This window comes from Chaetodon trifascialis, chromosome 8 (assembly GCF_039877785.1).
Source record: "Chaetodon trifascialis isolate fChaTrf1 chromosome 8, fChaTrf1.hap1, whole genome shotgun sequence".
Taxonomy (NCBI): domain Eukaryota; kingdom Metazoa; phylum Chordata; class Actinopteri; order Chaetodontiformes; family Chaetodontidae; genus Chaetodon; species Chaetodon trifascialis.
Window position 1 is genome coordinate 15,799,850 of NC_092063.1, and position 12,844 is coordinate 15,812,693.

The following is a 12,844-nucleotide window of genomic DNA, read 5'->3' on the forward strand; positions in this document are numbered from 1 at the left end:
GGCCAAAGAAGTTGCTTTCACTGGTCTTACCTGCTGAACAGTGTTTGGCCCAGTTCTCCTCCACCTCCTTGAACCCATAGTAAAGTGGAAGACTGCTGCGTTTGCCACCTTCCTGAACAGACCCTGGGCCAGTGGATGGTGGGGTGAGGAGGTTATACTGCACCTATAAGTAATATCGATAGCAGAAAGAGACTAAATTTCCTGTCATCACAGTGTCAGACACGTAGTCATATTTATTTCAGAATCAGCATTAAAATGATGATTTGTACGACCACTTCATTTGGCTGTAATGTTACCCCTACAGCTGGGTGATCAAATCAAAATAAGTCAAAACAACAATTTACCATAGGAATTTGTGAATCTGTGGTATTATGAAGATGTGAAGCTATTTGTTGCTCCAAAGGAATTCACTGAGAATGTTACTATCACAATGTTTTTATATTCAAATGACCCTTATGTAATCTTTACCATGGAACCTTTAAGGGTGCTCTACATTGGTGAATTACTCGATTAATACATTTTCTGAACAGAATTTTACTTGAGAAGTATAAAAATCAAGTCAGGCTTGTAGAAATTGAGTGGATAAAACCACACTTAATACATGCAATTTACCATCAGGACAAGACAACCACCATTAGAAAAAGCAATTAACCTGTTCAAAAAGGTACAAGGGAGCCTTGGAGTAGTGGCGCAGCAGGTAATCAAAAACCAGACACAGGCGGGCTAGGTTGAGGGGCACTGCCTTCAGCTGGGAGTCTCTGCTCTGTGCCACTTCTGTGATGGCCTGGGTGACCAGGGTCAGGACTGACCGTCGACCACGCTCCGACAGATTGTGAAAAAGGAGCAGCAGGAGCTGGAGGTGCTCCACATTCAGGTCATCTTCTCCGTGAACAGAACTCTGGATCGTGTGCTGCTTCAACGTTCCCAAAAATCTTAGAGAACAAGAAAGGAAAGGTAGCAGAAAGGAGAAATTGGTTTTAAAAGTGTTATGGTGACAGCATCAAGGGAGAATTTAAAACACTCAATTGTTCATATGAGCCAGATGAGAATTACGGTGGTTGCAATACCTTTCCCAGACTTTCATACACTCAGGCACATCTGGTTCTCCTTGCACACTGGCTTTGTGCTGCCATATGAGGAGAAGTCTGGAGAGGACTGATAATGACTGAGGGTGAATGTACAGAGGCCATGGCCCCTCTGAAAAGGGCGCAACGCCTAACTGCTGAAGAAGAGTGTTCTGGGAATGACAAAAGATACAACAATAAGTATGTGACATTGAATAAACAATTCCTAAATAACAGGCTCATTATTTTAAGTTATTTGCAGAGATTTTTGGTGCTGGTGAACAAGATAATGGCATTCCTCTTACCTGCAGGGCTGGGGATGGAAGATCTGATGTTACCAGGGTGTGGTTGAAGTGATACAGAGCTAAAGAAAAGACTTCATCTGAAGAGCCTGAGGAAAAACAAATGCATTCAAAATAGCTGCATACATTTCTGTCTACCAATTATGGGCTGCATTTTTAGATAATTTGCATAACAAGTCAGTTTTTTCCAGGCATACCTTTGACATCCTTGTCCACGTCTTTGATGATGCTGGCCAGTGTAGCCATATGCTGCTCTGTAAGAGACACACTCAGGTAGTTGCGGATGAAGTTGTTCCTGGACTTGAGCATTGAGGTGGTGATGAAGTTCAGAATACTGGAGGTTAAACTGAGGAACTATAAGAAGAAACAACAAAAACATACATATTTATTCCGGACCTAATGCTGCAACAATATACTGCATGTTTTCATGTACACAAAAATGAGTCCTAACCAATTCAGGGTCTTTACGGCCAGCTAAAATGTTTCCATTCTCGCTTGGATTCTGCTTGCTGGGGCTCTTCAGTCTGGGAGATGTCTCCAGGGGTGGGGGTGGTGGAGGGGGTGGGGGAGCAACTTTGTCTTTGGAGGGTGAAATGGTCTCCTCAAACCAAAGCCCCAAGATGGGTTCACTGTCATCATCTGCAGAAAAAGACAAATCATTTACATGTGTTTCTTAGAGAGGAGGTGAGAAATTTCCAAAACTTTCAAGATATCTGTTAAGTGGCAGTGACATCATCAAAAGGCAAAAATGTAAAAAGCTTCAAACTAGTGCATGACACCTACAACACTGTGCAGGCGGACGACAAGAGCCAAAGACTGCAATAATAGTGAACATACAGTGAAGTCCTGTTGGTGAATATCCACTTAAAGATTAATACTACAGTATACACTATATTCTACCTTTTCTTCTATACATTTGCCATAAAAACAGGTTGTGAAATGAAAATGACAGAGCACATGCTGTAGTGTTTCCTTGTCACCCCAGTTGCTGAAAAACTGACACTCGACTGTTCCACATTCTCACAGCCAATATCCTTCCATGAGGTAATGGGTCATGACTGTGAGCACCTAATGCTTTAAGATTTGTCGAGCTTCAACCGAATCCTAGAATTTCCACCAAAATACATCAATTGGAATTAGGTACTGTTTAATGCATTGATGGATTGGCAAAAAAGGTCAAATATATTAATCACTGATCAAAGTTTGGTTGTTTACATGAAAGCAATTAGAAGATCTAAGCATTTAAATAACACGCAATGCTGATTTCATAGCTGCCTTGTGTGTGCATTCCTATACATACTATTGTGCTACTGGCACAGATTAAGATTAAGTCAGATTGACTCTTGATGCTAAACAAGTATTGTTACACTAAACTGGAGGCTGTACAATATCTGCTGAACTGAAACACATCACTGATGCGTTATTCCATAACAGAAAGCACTGTATTACAATCAACATTAGTAAAGGGAAATTACATTTGATCATGCACATGTAATCGTGTTAATTTCCACTATGATTGTTCAAGCTGAATCCTGTACAATGTAGCCTTGATGTAATGTAGCCCTGAATGAGCCTGCCTGAGTGCCTAAACTAAGTTTTGCTGTCTGGCTGGATGTCATTAAAGATCCTGACCTTTGGCTTCTGAGCCCTTCATCTTGAGCACAAAGGCATACAACATGCTAACTGAAAGAGACAACCTCAACCAGTGTGAAGACCAAGCCAAGGCAGGAATAGACTAATATTTTTAAGGACCGACATCACAGGCCACCAACCCCTAAATTTGGGTACATTTTTGGCAGCCCAAATGTAAACTTCTGTAAAAACAGTACATGAAGGGCAATTTAATGCAACTTAACACAACCTTCTATACTTCCATAAATTAATGGCACAAACAGCATTATCAACTTAAACTGAAAGCTCAAGTTCTTTGTGAACATATGGTACATAGATTCTCTCACAGTTTCCCAGTTCACAGTCTTCTATCTTCTATCACAATCTTTTTTTTGCACCCCAGGGATGGGTATTTTTAGAATTTTATCCATATTACTACTCTTGTGAATACTCCATATTGATTCACTTCTTTATCAATATTCTTCTTATATTACTGAATAATTGCTTTTTAAAAATGTATATGTGAATAGAAAACAGAACAAACACAATGTACCTAATGTTTTGCCTCATCAGTTTCATTGATTTTTGTAAATATCTGCTTATTCTGAATCTGATGCAGCAACATGTTTCAAAAAAGTTGGGACAGGAGCAACAAAAGACTGGGAAAGTTGTGGAATGCTCCAAAAATACCTGTTTGGAGCATTCCACAGGTAAACAGGTTCATTGGTAACAGGTGACAGTATCATGACTGGGTATGGGTCACCACTTTGTGAACACATGATTGTATACAGTATATTACTTAGGACTCAGGAACACTTTGCTAAAGCCATTGTCAATAAAGTGCATTTGCAGTTTGATTGCATGATTGCATTCTGTTTTACACAACATCCCAACTTTTTGGAATGGGGTTGTATGTCCACAACAGGAAAACTTGCTATAGATGTGGCATTTTATGACCTGGGGGCTCTGCCTGACATTTTGAGTTGACCATCACAACACACCCTGCTCCATTCTTAACCAGAGTATAAGACATAATGTCAACAGATCTGTTTGTGTGACTACAAAGACATTCATCAATCTCTGTCCTAAGGTGCAAGGAGCACACCACTACTACCATGTGTTCAAACATCGTGTCATGGACAGTCCACGACAAGCACCATAGTCGCAATGCACCACTCAGGATCAGATCAGGCAGTCTCTTTCTCCCAATCAAACCCATCTATGTTTTTCTGCTGCACTCTAACAGAGTTCATATAACCAGGGGTTGGTCCACCAGGGTCAGTGCTTTCGCCTGTCACCTGACTAACAAAACACACAACTCACACACCAATCTTTATGAGTGGTGGCCCAACAAGGCTACCTGTTTCAGTAGCTATGAATCATTACAATATATTTTAGCAATACTGTGTTTAGACTTCTCACTGCAGCGACGCAGCTGATATATCTACAGATTAATTAAAATACAAAAACAAGGAAAAACTTTTAACTGTTAAAAGAATATCACTTTAAGTTGATATTCACAATTGCATGCAACATACAAACATCATAGGTTTTCAGGTGACAGCAAGACGTAGCGTAGTGTGTTTAAGCCCATAGTTTACAAGCACAACTTGAGTTTATCATGTTCAAGAAAAATACCACTGTTTGACATGGGTCCTACATTATTTTGCACTGGGACATTTTCAGACATGTGTGAGGAGTAATGCAGTGAGAGGTAAGAAGAATATGTTCACTGAAGAAAAAATAGAAAAAGATCTGAGGTAGAGCTCGGTCACATGGTCACAAAATCAATATCACAATTTTAAATACTGATAATACTACAGTATTGACAAATTACTAAATATAAATAAAAGGGTTAAGTTGAACTTAAATAACAATTTGATCTGTCTAACAGCTATCAAGTGTACATTAAATTCGACAGGACAAGGTAGGGGCACAGACTGGGTGATGGAGTGATGCTGGGTTTTTAGGGCACAGCTATTGAAATCAACTCAGGAAAATTTTACTCAGCACACCAAGACTGTAAATGTTGGCATCAGGAACTTTTCTATTCAGCACCCAGCTTTAATCTAAGGCTTTAATACTCATAAAAACCCACATGTCAACACCACTGGTATTGTCCTTTGAACCACAATGAGCCACAGATGAACCTCTTGGACAAAACATTAGAATTTAATTCATGTCAATTTCAGTGGAAAGCACCTATCAGACTAGGGACAGTTTTGCCGAAGCCTCTGCATCTGTGGCTCCGTCATTGTCTAAGCTATTAGGGCCACAGCTCAGAGCCTAAATTGTGAGACAAACAATAACAAAATGAATCTATGGCAGTGAAGTGGAGACCAAGTCTTTGACCTGAGGACAGAAAACTGCTGACCTGAGACACAAGCTGCACTTGTCTTCTCCTGTCTTCTCTCTGCTGAAATAGTAAACACTGTCAACTACACTGTCATTGTGTGATGAACGGACAAAAAATGTGAAGTACATTACTGCGTGTATGCGTTTACCCTTCTCACTGCTGCCATAACCTGACTGAGTGATGCACTGACAGCATAGATTCCCTGCTTCACTAACACTCCTCAGCAATAACTCAAGCACAGAGAGCTGAGCTGACTGCTTTCAGTACCTGCATCCACACTGTCAGAGAGCGATATCTCAGGCATACCTTGAAGGCATTACATACAGCTTTTGTGATATTGGCTTGTTGGCCATTTTACTCATCAAGTGATGAGCACATAGGTGTGACTCCATCACATCTAGTTATATTACGAGCTGACCATACCTTCATTTTATGTTTAATAAACGTACTATACTTACTAACAGTTTCTTTGAGATCAAATTTATTAGAGATGCACAAATAAGGAATCTCAGGGCCGATGACGATAACCAATAATAATCTGTTTGTTGTGTGGTGTGCATCCCTCACATGTATATTATCAATGTAACTGATCATTATTTGGTCTTCTTTGGATCAATATACTCCTTTCATTATTAAATATTACTAAATCAATTCACTTGTAGCCACGACATTATCTTATTACCGGTTTAAAACTTGTATTTCACTTAATACCACCGTCTTCTTTCTGTTGGAAATCCATTTTGCTGCACTGCATTGTTAAATGTTATTTCAAATTCATAATATTTAAGAAGCATGGTGTAGTAAACACAACAGCTGTCCCACACCAATTACATTAAGTTAATAAATTCTGTTAAAATTATGTATTAGAAAAAGAAAAAAAAGCCAGACTCATGATTCTTTTGTGTTTTGCGAACCTAAAGTTGCTAATACTCTAGCATGAACACGGAATTTTAAGTAGGCTTCCTCAAGCGGTGACACAATTGCTTATATCCAGAATGATAAAGTACCTTGACTGCTGTCCTCCTCTGTACTGCTGAAATCATCCTCATAGTAGGTGTTTGAATCTGTGGAAGCGCTGGCATCACTGCTGACTGAGCCCTTCCTCTGACGTTGGAGAACACAAGCCTGATGGAAGCAAGACAAGAACAGATATTTTAAAATTTCAATCATAAGAACACACGCCAGGCAATTCAGTCAAGACGCAGGATCACACACTTGTAGTTTATACCAGATGATTCCAGAGTGGACTTGGGATATAAATGATATTTGCAGAAAAAAAAGATGGAGGCAGACCATCGTTGCCAGCTCATTTCACTTTTGTGTGCTATGTTTTGAAGAGAAAACAAAAAGAGAAGTAACTGTGGATGAAGTCACGGCTGAGAAGATGGAATCAACATTGTGTATACATTTTGCTGCACAAGCTACAGGTGAGTAACATCAACATCTGTTTGGTGATGCTTGCTCTCATAGGCTATCCCAGGTTTCTGCTCAATATTCTATCGGTGCTCCTCTCACACAACATGATTTCATGCAAATTACAGCTGTGTAAATATATGACCACACCTTTTTGTAGGAAGTGGAGAGAAGGGTGAAGAGTAGATTGGTCAGCGGCACAGAGTCAATGAGCCTTTGGACCCTCTGGATGGAGGTGCTCTGAGCCATGATGTTGAGCTCAGCTGGTGGGCCATCACTTGCCCAACCCTGCAGGTGGACGGAGGGAAGAATTAGAATAAGGAAACAAAGCTTTTAAGGAACAGAAGGTTCCTTTTCCATGCATGTTATAGGTGGTTCTTCCTGCATATGTTCTTGTTTAGATATTTGTTTTTTTGTTCCCAACACCATTTTAAATTGACATGACATTAAGTCATGCAGAAAGCCTAACCGAAGCACAGGAAGTTTTTTGGTTCAAACAGGTTGAATGCTTGAATTTTATTCATTGCAATGCCTCCAGCGTGTAGTTTTTGTCTACAATTGCTACAGTGGCACAGTGCTCTTATACAATATGATTTTTTTTTTTTTTTAATGACATGAGAAAGGAAGCTTATTTGTTGCTTCATTTACCCGGTGCAGTGCCTCAACTTGCAGATCCTGGAAAAGCGAAGTCAAAAGCTTGATGGCGTGGTTGGCCAGGATAACGGACAAAACTCCAAATCCTTGATGTCTTCAGAAAAACAACAAAAATGGCAAAAACAATTAATGCACACATCACTATTCAAGTGTGATGTCTTTTCTTAAAAGTAATAATAACATAAGCAATATCAGAAATATTCCGTTTTTAATCTATAAATGAGCCATTAAACTCACTCTTTACCCAGAACAATCTATTTTTAAACATAGGCCTTTCTTGCAACAGGCCCTTCTTGGACAAAGTGTAGAGATTTCATTCCATTAACTATTGTCCACACCCTCACTTACAGAAATACAAATCCTGTATAACTGCTGACGATTAAATGACACAAGAAGCACGATTTTAACTCTTTTCATATTCACTGGAAATACCCTTTGCCGGGACCAAGTTTAGGCGATCCTGCGCCATCCTTGGTGCGTGCAGCAATATCCCGGACTCGCAGGGCAGCCAGTGGATCCTTCTCTTTCCCTTTATCCGCCAGTGCAGTGGGGCTCAGGTTCAGAATCAGGTACAGGCTGTTCAGAAGGCACCAGGCTCCAAGCAGCTGGAAGTTCTGATAATTCTGAAGTAGCCAAATAAAAACAATCACCAACAATTTATCTAGTAAAAACCTCTGACAGTATTTTCAACTTCAATAATAGTACATTTCCAAAGTAGCACAGTCTAAGTATATCAAAATATGATAAAGTACTGTAGTATTATTCTTGTACTATTCCACTAGAGCACTCAAACGCGGTACTCACCTCTCCTCCAGCTCTACGGGAGTTGCTGATGGCTTGTCCAATCATTTCATAGATCTCTAGCTGTTGGCAAAACAAATTTGCTTTAAATTTGCTGTATCTCGTTAAGGTAAACATACCACCATAGCAGTCACTGGAGATGATAATAAAAAAAAACATAAGGAGAGGTCTGATGTCAAAATATGAGACGATAACCTCTAGATCCCATTGACCCAGTCAGAATACAAATATATCTCACAACAATTCTGTCATTATTTGAAGTTAGTAAACACTTATAAGTTCGTCAATAACATTTCTATGTAGCACCAGACTGTGTCTCATTACTAACATATGGGCAAACACTGAGAAAGTAGTACTTGTGATACTCACACATTTCTGGACAATTGTGGCTGCATCATTTTCATAGTCCTCCTCTTTACTCCCAGTGGAGGCAGACCGAAGCTGCAAGCCGCTACCTACCTGTAGAATGGCCATGCAAGTGGCCACACTCACACCTAAAATGAGTAAAAATTGTTTTGTTTTTTTAACTTATAACAATTTCAATCCTATGCAGAGAATGACTGAAAGTGTTGATTAAAATTACAGTAGTGGTTCTTCCACCTGGCGCTGTTACAGTTCGGACTGTGCACTGAACTTCAGTACTTTTACGGCACCACCCAAATTGCTTTAATACTATCAAGCATTAAAAAATGCCTGCTAACCAGAGCAGCTAACCTGCTTGTGATTGAGTCTGCAGTTTGAATCGCTGGACAGTCTAATTGTATTTCACCTACCAGCATAGAGGCAGCTCAATGCCAGCACAGTCATATCCAGTAATCTCCCTGGTGTCAAGGGCTCCAGTACAGGCAGGGAAAGTGTGTCCAATGCCATGGTTACATCTATCACCAGTGAGTGAAATCTGGGTATGGGTTTTAAACACAGAAAGTTAATTGAATGTTGGGAGGGGGGAAAAAAAACCTTTTCCAAAACACAGTCATCAAGTACAAATGCAGAAACTTTAACAGTTTATACTGCCCATTAACAAAAAGTGAACAGAAATAAATCTCACTAAAATGTGCCATTTTAACATTTTAATCAAATATATGAATGTATGAAAATACCCATTGCGGACAGCAGTGGCATCAGCCACTGTGGCAGGCATGATAAAGAACGAGTTAGCTGATACAGCATCCTGGAAGCGGTTGATGTAGCGTAGGAAGTAGGGCAGGTTGAGGCACACTCGTAACAACTTCTCAGACCCACCTGGAAGGAAAGGTTATGGAAAAAATGTGATAGTACAATGTCAAAAGCTCTGAAATTCAAAATCTTTAAAGATCCATGCAATCGGCCAGAGTACAATTTTTCCACTAATGACAGTGAAAAATTAACATTCGTGACTGTCATGTGGCATGAAAAGGTCAAGGGAAAATGCACTAAACGAAGATTCTATTAAACCACTGTTGCAAGGTGAAGAGTACTTCACACTGTAAACGCTGTGTGCCTGTGTTTTATGTATTAAGTGGCATCACACATAAACGGATTACATGGAGAGGCCTTAAACTTCCATGTGACATTCAATTTGGAAAGCACTGAACAGAGAAGACAGACCTCAACATTAAGGCTTGTCCACTTGTCCAAAACAAGAAGAAAGTGTGTTCACAAATGAATACATTCAAAATGCTGTTTTGAAACAAATGCTTGTGATGTGTTCAACTCAGAATGCCTTGATCAACTGATCAGGAGTAGCTCCAAGTATTCCACAGAGTGGGAACCGCTTGCAGTTCAAACATTTCATCTCAGAAAAACAGCAGTGGCAATGTTCCTTCAGGCTCCACAAAGCACCAAAAAGAACTACTACTGGACCACACAAATCAAAAAAGAGTGCTGGGCAAGTGAATGGTAAATTTGCTTTAATGTTAATGTCAATCCCTGAAACATAATGGTAAAGGAGTGAATACTGCAAGTGGATATACTAAAGAAAAAAGGAAAATTAACTGTAAAGAAATGTAGTCCCAACATGGTTTTTACTGCTGTAAACAAGCACAGTCTCAGCAAATATAAACCAGCAATGTCCTACAACAAAGTAACAACTACTCACCAAGTTCCTGTAAGCTTGACACATTCTGAGAGACAAAGGCATTTTTCATTTTGGCCTGAATGGCTTGATCTGTGGTTTGGTCATCGCAATCACTCTCAGCCTATAGTTGAAGAGAGTTGAAAAACAATAACTATAATGATAATCACCATCAGTGCAGTGAAAGAGCAGATGTTTCACATGTTTTCATACAATAAATAGTACATTGAAAAGGGAGTCTCAGTCAAACACTTATGAGAGGAAACAAGTTGCTGTGGTTAACTTGCTGTCAATTACTGATGACAGTCATGGAGCAGGCAGCTGGAGGGCTGCTCTGTAACACTTGCCTGCATGTGTGCTGCTGATGGAGAGGCCAAGATGGTGGTAAGGTCAGGGTTAAAAACTGAAGTCAGCTGATTAAAGAAGTTCATTTGCACTTCTTTTTGTCGAAGCTCTGGGTTCACAGCACTGGGCAACTCCTTCTGATCTTCCACTATTACATGAAAAATGACACAATTTTCTCAGTCACATACCAAAGCTTTCAAGATTTTTTTTTTTTTAAAAAAGCCTTTCGGATATTCTGTAAAACCAACAATATGACAATACAATCACTTCATCAGTGAGTGTGGGACACTAATAAATCAATAAAATAAATAGCAATGCATTAGTCCAGAGTCAAAAATGTTTTGTTGTTGGACTCAGTGGGGACATTTTTTATGATTCTGCTAATTCTTTTTTTGAATAAATGAATCATGGTACTACCAGCAGCAGCAGTGTCATAATGACTGAAGTATTGTTTAACTTTGATCTTGAGGGACACTCACCATCTGAGAGGGTCTTGACGGTTTGAGGCAACTTGGCAGATTTCATCATAGCGGTGAAAGTAATGATTTCTGTGCGATCTAGTCGGCTGCATCCAGTGCAAAGTCCTTTTATGAGAAGAATCAGGTGTTTCTGTAGAAAAATAAACAGTATTACTCAATTTAACACATGGGTTTATACATAAGTAATGTACTTTCAACCACAAAACTGACATATGTAGCCAGAAAAAGCAGGTTAATGTCTAATTAACTAAACAAAATATAAAAAAAATATAGCTGACAGAGGAAACATAACATTTTGTCTGTGGCTTGGAAGCTGAATGCAGTCAAAATTAGAATCTTCCATAAAGTTTGTTTCTCTCACCTGTGATACTGCGCATGCCTCGTCTGGGTTCTCCAAGCGGAGTAATGAGAATTCAATCAAGACTTTGCATGCTGCAGCAACCGACAGCAGCTGATTCCTCGGTACTAGGGAGACAAAGCAAATATAATTTGCTGGCTGGAAGAAACCTAACCTGAAACATTTATATATTTGGGCTGAATGGTGGTACACTAGTTATTTCTGATTAATTACACTAAAGAGAAAATGAAAGATACATACTTTGACCACATACTGTGGTGATGTAGTGTGCAGAGAGTGCCACGAATGATGAGTAGAAAGGCTCATACTGTTTGTCATGGTGAAGAATGTCTGATTCACTGCAAATGACAAGTGGAATATCCCATTGAATACAGTTCATATATAACATCTCTATGGCCTTTCTTTCTGGAGAGGAGTTAGAGACAGAACAGAACAGACAATGGCATGGTGTTGGCATGAGAAACACAGGTCTAATCAATGTAATACCACCTACAACATTTTGCCACAATCTGATCACCTCCTTTACCAAATACAATGATCTAGACAAAAAAATGAAGAACTGATGAACATGCTTGCAAAAGTTATCATTAACACTGTGCAAATGATAAGTGAAATAGTGTGGCTTTATGTTTGGTACTGTATTACCTTTGGCTTAAACTGTCTGTCCCTTTTTTGTGTTTGGTAACTGAGGTACAACAATTAAAGGTTCCTAGGGAGGCCTGTAGAAAATATTATTGTATAGGGACATCTGTATGCATTTTGCCACATTTAACAAACAATGACAGTTTATTATTGAGTTCTAACCCATGTATTGTCACAAAAGTAACAAGAAAACAGAACTGACCCCTGCTATCAGCACTGTGGCAGAACATTGTGCATTGTCCTCAGATAAAATTAATGCTTTTGAGCACACTGTTACTGCAGTTGTTTCTGACAGACAGATCTACTTGGACTAACTGCAGTTTGTGACCAGGCAAAGCCACTTTGTGGTTAATTATGCAGTGGGCCTTAGCCTATTAGATGTCCTAAAAACACCTGGAAACACACAACTCCAATGTAATGTTTCTGTCAATAGACCGAAGCAGTGTCCTACACCATCCATCCAGCAATGGCACAAAATGCTCAAGTTAAGTGACACCTCTTCAATCTGTGATCTGATCACATACTTCCAGAGAGAGGGAAGGCAGACTGTGTTGGTGGAGACTGGAGACCGACCTGTGTGGCCAACCTTCTGTCTGCATAAGTACTTCACAGGCAGACTGTCAGACTGTCTTTTTTCTGCAGCCTCTAAGAAATCATCTGCTCAAGTGCCATTACAAACCACTTCAATATGTCACACCATTACAATATGCATACAATATGCAGTATGTATGTATGTGTGTGTGTGTGTGTGTGTGTGTGTGTGTGT

The 12,844-nt window shown here is 39.6% G+C and overlaps 1 protein-coding gene across 11 annotated transcripts in view; it reads right to left on the minus strand.

Annotated features, from left to right (window-relative positions):
- The window catches only part of ubr4 (ubiquitin protein ligase E3 component n-recognin 4), a 52,990-nt gene that overhangs the window by 38,188 nt on the left and 1,958 nt on the right, over nucleotides 1-12,844 (minus strand). For 5 of the 11 annotated variants that reach the window (XM_070968190.1, XM_070968191.1, XM_070968188.1 and 2 more), the window contains exons 2-21: nucleotides 11,677-11,774; nucleotides 11,440-11,543; nucleotides 11,079-11,208; nucleotides 10,602-10,747; nucleotides 10,279-10,378; nucleotides 9,302-9,443; nucleotides 8,975-9,099; nucleotides 8,571-8,695; nucleotides 8,205-8,264; nucleotides 7,824-8,023; nucleotides 7,395-7,494; nucleotides 6,897-7,034; nucleotides 6,341-6,458; nucleotides 5,352-5,393; nucleotides 1,818-2,005; nucleotides 1,564-1,720; nucleotides 1,370-1,455; nucleotides 1,068-1,237; nucleotides 653-932; nucleotides 31-163 (exon numbers count right to left, since the gene is read on the minus strand). In XM_070968190.1, coding sequence (XP_070824291.1) covers nucleotides 31-163; nucleotides 653-932; nucleotides 1,068-1,237; nucleotides 1,370-1,455; nucleotides 1,564-1,720; nucleotides 1,818-2,005; nucleotides 5,352-5,393; nucleotides 6,341-6,458; nucleotides 6,897-7,034; nucleotides 7,395-7,494; nucleotides 7,824-8,023; nucleotides 8,205-8,264; nucleotides 8,571-8,695; nucleotides 8,975-9,099; nucleotides 9,302-9,443; nucleotides 10,279-10,378; nucleotides 10,602-10,747; nucleotides 11,079-11,208; nucleotides 11,440-11,543; nucleotides 11,677-11,774 — 2,642 coding nt within the window. The remainder of the gene's footprint in view (nucleotides 1-30; nucleotides 164-652; nucleotides 933-1,067; nucleotides 1,238-1,369; nucleotides 1,456-1,563; nucleotides 1,721-1,817; nucleotides 2,006-5,351; nucleotides 5,394-6,340; nucleotides 6,459-6,896; nucleotides 7,035-7,394; nucleotides 7,495-7,823; nucleotides 8,024-8,204; nucleotides 8,265-8,570; nucleotides 8,696-8,974; nucleotides 9,100-9,301; nucleotides 9,444-10,278; nucleotides 10,379-10,601; nucleotides 10,748-11,078; nucleotides 11,209-11,439; nucleotides 11,544-11,676; nucleotides 11,775-12,844) is intronic. The other 6 variants (XM_070968195.1, XM_070968193.1, XM_070968192.1 and 3 more) reach the window with 3 other exon arrangements.